At 33.4% G+C, this 8,050-nt stretch overlaps 1 protein-coding gene across 1 annotated transcript in view; it reads right to left on the reverse strand.

The window, feature by feature from the left end:
* LOC104716081 (kinesin-like protein KIN-14G) overlaps positions 1-4,400 on the reverse strand; it is a 7,858-nt gene extending 3,458 nt beyond the window's left edge. The window contains exons 1-15 of the mRNA XM_010433425.1: positions 4,153-4,400; positions 3,629-3,802; positions 3,202-3,353; positions 2,959-3,057; positions 2,399-2,632; positions 2,226-2,309; positions 2,000-2,077; positions 1,808-1,900; positions 1,685-1,714; positions 1,068-1,409; positions 904-985; positions 732-827; positions 472-651; positions 257-363; positions 3-166 (exon numbers count right to left, since the gene is read on the reverse strand). Of these exons, the coding sequence (XP_010431727.1) occupies positions 3-166; positions 257-363; positions 472-651; positions 732-827; positions 904-985; positions 1,068-1,409; positions 1,685-1,714; positions 1,808-1,900; positions 2,000-2,077; positions 2,226-2,309; positions 2,399-2,632; positions 2,959-3,057; positions 3,202-3,353; positions 3,629-3,752 (1,865 nt within the window). The 5' untranslated portion in view covers positions 3,753-3,802; positions 4,153-4,400. The remainder of the gene's footprint in view (positions 1-2; positions 167-256; positions 364-471; positions 652-731; positions 828-903; positions 986-1,067; positions 1,410-1,684; positions 1,715-1,807; positions 1,901-1,999; positions 2,078-2,225; positions 2,310-2,398; positions 2,633-2,958; positions 3,058-3,201; positions 3,354-3,628; positions 3,803-4,152) is intronic.

An 8,050-nucleotide genomic window follows, 5' to 3' on the forward strand; every position in this document is an offset into this window, starting at 1 on the left:
CACCATCTGAAAGTATGTCACGAACTTGCTCGTTATATATCTCCACCATTTGAACACCAACTTCATACACGACAGTATTTTGTCTACTCTGAGTTAGGAGAAACAAATCATTCAAAGCTCTATAATTGACACCCCAATCTTCTTTTGAAGTGATGCTTGGCCCACTCTGTGTTAGCAAAAGAGAAATATGTCAGTTAGAAAAACTTATAATCCTTAGCTAAAGCATAGTATTAACAAAATCAAACTTTTCATTTACCATTGTATAAGTTTTACCAGAACCCGTCTGACCATAGGCAAATATACAAACATTGTAGCCATCTAGAATTGATCGAATTAATGGTCGAGTATCTAGGAAAACCTCCTCTGCATAGAAAAACAGACTCAGGAAATAAATAAGTATATTCTATAAAGAGTCCTTGACTAATTAACGTAGCTAATGCAGAAGAGATTAAGAGGGAAAGAAGTTTAAACCTTGAGTTGCCGCCTGACCGAAAACTTTGTTAAATTTAAACAACCTATGGCTATCTTTCCCTTGCTTAAAGGGATTTGCAACCACCATTTCACCATTCTCACCAATGTACTCTATACTTGTCTGTCTATTGTTTTGCCCTGGAAGGAATGGTCTAATCCGACAATAGACTCTAATATTTCCTAGATAGCAAGAGAAAGAACAAAAATCATTTCTTAAATGGTCTAATACAAACAAAGTACATTGACTAAAAGAGTTTTACCTTTCAATTCTTGCACTTCATTGTAGAGTCTTCGATTTTCTTCAAGGACCACATGGTAATTTTTAGCTGCATCAGCCACTCCTTTGAGCTTCAAACCTAAGAGAAATATTATAAATAAGAAACCGTGTACTCTGAAATGAATTCATTGAGGCCAAGCAGAAATGAATCTTACCATAGTAATTTAGATCCTCAAAGTATTTCCTCTGTGTCATTAATACTTCATGTTTTATAGATATGGAAGTAGCATTCAGCTCCTACAAAATTTCACAAATTCTATATCATCTAAATAACTAACATAGGTGACCAATGTTAACAAATACTATTTATAAAGTCAACCTGCAATGCTCCAGAATGGTTGTCTATAAAGTTTTGATAGATACATTCTTTTTTCTCCCATCTCTGAGATCTAGATTGGCACAGCTTCTCAAGTTCTTTCACCTTCCTACTGGAATCTACAACATGTAACTCAGCATCTTTTAACTTCTTCTCCAATTCGTCTCTAGTTTTTTGTGCTTTTGCTTCTAAATCCAAGCATTGGTTTTCATGTGTCTCTTTCACCACTTTGAGTTCCTGCTTCAGCTTGCGAATCTCAGCATCACTGCGCTCTTTTTCCTTTCTCATTCTCACCACATCCTTTTCTTCTGACCTTTCTCTCTCTTCTATTCTGTTTTTCTCAAGCTACAGTGCACAACCGCAAATACAACTATTAGAAAATCTGTAATAAATAAATCTAATACACAAGCCAAATGAAAAATGATGTATGAAGTCGCGTTATTAAGTACGAGGCTCACACACAATAGTTTTATGGTAGGATCTCTCAGACTGAACCTTTATCGAAATCTAGGACTGGTTTAGAGGCTATATTCCACAGGTAATATGTACAAAATTATGGGCCTAATGTAAACCAATTTTTCCAGATGCAAGAACGAAAGTAAAAGAAAAATATTTATTACCTTTATATGCTCCATACAGTTCGTAACAATCTACAACAACGAAAAATAGCAATACCAATCAGTATTCAGTACGTGAAATAGAAATAAAGTGAATAGAAATACTGGAACCAGAGACAATTGTACCTCGTTTTCCTTTGTTGTCCCAGCTGCCAAGGTTTCTAAGACCTTTATTCTTGACCTGTATTTTTCTTCACGTACCCTAAAGAGTATATTTTGCTGCACCAGTTTCATAAGCATATTTCATGACTTGGTCAGAAGGATGATATGTACATCACGAGAATAAATCAAGGAAGAAAGGACTTAAGGTGATCTTACGTTCTTTAGGTTATCAGCTTGAGTTGAGATTCTCTGTTCAATCACTTGCACAAGCGCGCTCAAGAGAGATGCCATAGCCTGAACAACACACGAAAAAAGAAAGGAGAGACATGATGGAGTAGAAGAGATATTCCATGAACTATGGAATGAAAATCTTGGTAAACACAGATAACATGAATCAATAGAAGGGTGTTATGAGAATTGTGAAGCTCAGTCTTTCGCTTACATGAGACACATGTCCATTCATTTTCGTCATGCTCTCATCTAGAAGCTTATCCAGCATGTCAAACAGTGACCTAGTCGGAGCATTCTGCCAAGGAAATGCAATTTGAATCAGAAACAGAGGCAATAGCTAAAAGGTTGGACACAGTTGACTAAAATTATGTTGGAAAACTTTACTCGTAAACTGTTTGATTTAAGTAATTCCGAAATTTTAGCATCAGATATATCAATCTCAGATCCTTCCTTCGACTGGAATTCATCAGTAAAGTTGCGCTCATCCCCTCTCGAATCTGAGTGGTCTTCTGGCAGGCTCCATCGCCTCCTTGCAGATAGTGAATTCTTATCATAACTACCATCGGAAAAACTTGCTTTAAGCGCCTTAAGGGACTGTAAAACTGGCACCATATCGCCCTGTTTTTCATTTTTTTATTAGGATTCATAACTCAATAGAAAAACACAAGACAGGGCAGAGAAAATAAAAGATATGGGAGCAGAAATCATGCAATCTCATCATCAAAATAGCAAATCAGACAATAGCCATGACTAGAAAAAATGTTGCACCTAGAAGTGTCTACACCGAATTGGTTCGATTTATTATAGCAAAAGTGGCAACCCAACAACCACTTTATCAATATGACTTGGGATAATTCTATACAAACCAACATGTCTTTTCGAATTTAAGAAATGATTTCTTTTCCACGGAAACAAAGAATCATATCCAAGAAAACATAACAAACCTGTTCTATGTCTGAAACTTCGAACCTAGGCAGGGCCATTTCATCCATAGCAGTCAGAAACCGTTCAATTTTTATACTAGCAGGCTCAAAGCTGCCTCCCTACAGAATAACCAAAGAGAGTGAGTCTAGTGCAAAGTAAGGGAATAAGGACACATAATCAGAGGCTTAAAGAAATATATATATATATATATATATATATATATATATATATAAGCCAAATGGTCATCAAAAATTGAAAAGTACCATTCTCATTGACCCAGGACTAAGCTGGTTTAAAAGGCTACATAATACAGTTCCATCCTTCAAGCATGCTCTCAGTTCATCCTCTGAAGCTTCCCATGGTAACTTTAAATAAGGAAGTGTCTCATTTAACCACTCCACCAAACTCTGATGACCTGCGGGTGAGATATTTAAGAAGAAATAGACAAAGAGTAAGAACAAAAACCATCATCCCATTTCCTTACACCTAATAATACGAAATACGATCTTAAAGTTTCATTTATGCCATGACTACGTTGTAATTTTAAAAAATCGACTCAATTCAAGATAATCAATCGTACTTTTCCATAGTCCCTAATCACTCACTCAAGTTCTTTCAAAACAACGAAAAGATTTAAATGAATTAGCATTAGGAAAGGTAAACAGCAAACAAGTGAGTAGATAACATTACCTTTCTTATTATCATCATTCATGCTTTCACGGCTTTCTGATCCATCGAAACTCAGAATGCTAGATCCATCTGATCGAACATAGACACCATTCATATTGGCGTCCTGTCCCAGACGACTGCTCATTCAACTCAGAGATTACGCAGCTCCCAGAATTATAGTAGTGATAAAAGACCCTGAACCAGGAAGCCAACAACGAAGTAAGCTGTCAATGTTAATTGTCTATACTTCCTAAGCCATGGTAACCTTACTTCATCATTCTACACCAAAACCCACCCCTACGATAAAAATGCCCTATCAAATGCTTTCAATTTCAGGTAACGCAAGTTTCCAAATTAAAGAGATAAAAGTTAGTTCCCACCAAGATTTCAACATCTCGCATAGCGAATATAGCCACAATGTCGACAAAATCAACCAACAAAATCAGCTCAAAATCACGCAGATCCAATCAAAAACCCTAAGAAAACCATCTACCCCTTTATAACACAGAGACGAAGGCCCCAAGAAAAAAAAACACGATACGAACCTAAAACGCCATGAGAAAGAAAGGTTGTAGATAAACCTCTAGAGAAGTGTAGACAGACGAAGGAGAACAGGCGGAGTGAAATATCTACGAAGGAAAAAAAAAATCAGAAATTTCACGGCGAGAAATTGGAGGCGGAAGTTTGAATCCCTTCGTCGCCGGAAGAGAAGAAATTTCGAAATTTTTTCCCAGTCGCACGATTTTGCTCTCACTGTTCCCCCTTTTTCTCTCTAATTTTATTTCTTTTTATATTTATTTTTTATTTTAGATTCCGAGAAAAACAAACAATTGCTAATTGGGGTTCGATTTCGAACTTCGAAAAAAGAAACAAAAACCAAAAAAAAAAAAAAAAGTTTTTTTTGTCTACTTTGGAAATTAAAGTAATTATAAATATGTTTTTGATTTTGCTTTACGCTATGTATGTATATAGTCTTGGTGGGCCCTACCCTCGTACTATAGAGAAATAAGGTTTCCCTTTTCCCCAACTTCCCGCTTTTTCCCATCCAAATTTTTTTTATTATTGTTTTTTCTGAAACTGGATTTCATCTTTCGGCCCACTTTAGCCCAATTGAAGGCCCGGACTAACGGAACCCATCCTACCATTACCAATATTTAAAGTGTGCCTAATCTTATAATTTTTCGTGTAGACTCTACATAGTATAATCTTAATTATCCATGCTGAATAAGCTTTCTTCTTCTCTTTTTTTAAGAAAATATTTATGCTATATAATTTTGTTTGCTAAAAATAACAATTTATGAAAACGAAGTTACTATAAACGAGTTAGTACGTAGTTACCAAATATTTTAAAGAATATACTCAAGAAAACAAATTATCGAGTTGGAGGTTTATTATTAGATAAAAATGATCTAGTTTGTCTAAAAGCTCATCATTTCAGTTTAAAAACATAATAATAAGAGAAATAATAGAATTTATATGATCACATATTATGAAACATCGAACTCCACCATAAATACTATAGATGTGGAGTGTCCATTGGGAAAATATGAGGTCTGAGTCCGACTCTGTCCAACCTAATTTATATGTATAGGATCAAAAACCAGTCATTTAGATTTTTGTTTAGTTTATGTTTTCCATACCGTTTATATGCCAATTAAGTTGAAAAATAACTAAAGAAGTATGTACGGACGTTCAGTCTCATCACAAAAAAAAACAGGTCAAAAGGAAAACGAAAGAATTATCTTTGGATCTGTTCGAGCTTATAGTTATATTATATACCACAACAAAAGTTGGATTGGCGTGATTTAAACATACACGTATATAATGTACGTATATAGCCATAACGCCATGTGCATGATTCTATTTTTGCCATGTTCATGCGTGGCTCCACTATGATCATCCATAGAACGTGGAAAATAGTGGTCGAGTAAATAATGAATACAAAATATAATTTTTAATGTGATAAAAAGCAAGAAAATGTGGTTAAGTACTACACCATATCAGAGTAGTAGGTCGTAATATTGATCAAATCATGAATGATGAATTCAGAATTTTATTTGACCACACACGTGGACAATAATAACTTTTACGGAATTGAACTTGGCCTAGCTGTTTTCAATTTCCTTATTAATTTTAAAATATATTTAGCTTTTTATTTTAAGTTGGATAAAATGTTAGAACATACCTCTCTTATGTAAACTATATACCATTTGTTATCGAAACTGCGTCGTAATCCTCATCATCCTTTCATAACTTTGTGTTTTTTTTTTTGTTAACTTTAAATTGAAACGAAACGCAACTTATCAAAATAGATAACTAAACCAAGTATTATCTAACCACCATAAATCAAATTTTTTGGTTGATGGAAACAAAACTCAAAAATCCGAAACACTAATGAAATAAAATCTAACTTTAACACGTATAGCATCATATATATATGTACATTCAAAAGGAGATCTGTTACGCAAATAGACAATATATAAGACAATGACAGAAGAAAGATCATACATAATGATTACGTGAGAGGTACTATTCAAACGTGGATCTGATTTCTGATACTCCTCTAAAAAAATATCGAATATACAGGTCTCATACTCGTTTACAAGCAAAGCTTAAAGGTTAAGGGAGTTATTTTTTTGATATGTATTTGGTTGGTTTTATAATTTATGATGATGGAATCATAGAGGAGTGGCTCGCGCTGACAAAGTTATTAATGCTAAATTAAATAAACTGGACCCCAAAAAAATGGACTGTTCGATCGCTTTTTTTGTTATTAACAGTGTATTCTGTTCCATGCTATTAATGCGATGCGAGCATCTCTTTCAACTTTATTTTTTAAAAATATTTTTCTTCACATTTTTTTATATATTCTATTGTGTATATAATTTTTTGTTTCTTTCACTAGTTGGTGATTGATTGTTAATGACTTAATGTGTAACAAAATAAGTGTATATTTTTCAGTTGCCTTTCTTTTTTTTTTCTCTACGGCATTTGTAGAATTAGTAAATTTTATAGTCAAATCGTATATAGTACACAGAAGTCAAAATGATCCTTCTCGAGCGGAGACTAATAGTCTAATAGGTTCCAGAAATGTGTGCGTGTGTTCACGGCGACCACAGAGTACAAATTAAACTAGATGACAATTTTTAGGAAAAATATAAAAAAGCTTAAAAATATACGGACGCATAAACAATAAAAACTGCATCATAATCATACAATAAATACATGAAATAAACAATGTTTTACTCCCTTTTTCAACGTACAGACACGACAAGTAGTCCTAGTTAGCAGTGATCATTTTGGGAGATGCGAAGATTTGTTTATTACTTACAAGCATGCACATAGCTTATGATAATAATGACTCTTGGTTTCTTCTTTATTAATCATCTCACTTAAATACTACAGTATCATTCTTTGTTTTCGTGATTTTGATCAACATAACGTTAATTATAATTAGTCTCTCTCTACCATTAGAAGTCAAAAGAAACATAAAACAATACTAAACCCTTCCATTATTATCTTTAGATCCAAATTTCACTTGTTCCTTTCATAACTCTATTGTTTGACTCCATATATATAGTTTACGAGTTTGCGATCAAACTGAAGGTGGAAGTACTTCCAAAGATTCGAAAACAATGTAGAATATACTCAAAGAATATATATTGTTTTTTTAGTTAAACCATGCAAAGTATTTTGTAGTCAATATATACCACAAGCTTGTTTGTCTGTATAGGAGAGCTCCTCGAGGCATAACATTAATTTCATGTCCTTCATGTCTCACCATTAGGATTTGCTCTATCCAAAAAAAAACAATAAAATCTTCCTGAATTTATAGGGGAACACACAAGTCAAGTAACTCAAAGGAAATTACTACAGAGGAAGTTACTTAATTATGATTCATTAGATAAATGTAAAAATAACATATGATAGATGTTACTTGTGATGAACTTTCACTGCATTCGTAACATTTCCATAATTTACTAAAACAGTAATTTTTTATCTTCAGAAAAACGTAAGCAAATGAAGAGAAGATTGAATGCATGAACATGAACCTCGTAAAAAGGTTTGTATAAGTTGGCTACTTTTACTTTTGATTTTCCATAACAAGAAATTGAAAAGAAGATACATATCTTTGTGACCACAATGACTACTTGAATAGACTCTCTTGTTTAATGTTTTTGTTAAGACTTAACAACCAACACATCCAAATATATAATATATCTAATTATCATAAGATATGGAAAAAATCACAATTAATAATGCTAATCGTCTATATTTATATAGAAAAGAAAACTAAAACTGATAGAATTAAAAGTGAACTACATTTGATAGAGCCATACTTGACTTATTTCATTTGTGGACCATAGAAGGAGAAAGAAGTAGTGTAGTTGAATTTGTCGAAGAAAGAAAAAGAAAAAATCCAAAAAGAGTGGTGCTTGGAAC

Source organism: Camelina sativa, chromosome 9 (assembly GCF_000633955.1).
Source record: "Camelina sativa cultivar DH55 chromosome 9, Cs, whole genome shotgun sequence".
In the NCBI taxonomy this organism is placed as follows: domain Eukaryota; kingdom Viridiplantae; phylum Streptophyta; class Magnoliopsida; order Brassicales; family Brassicaceae; genus Camelina; species Camelina sativa.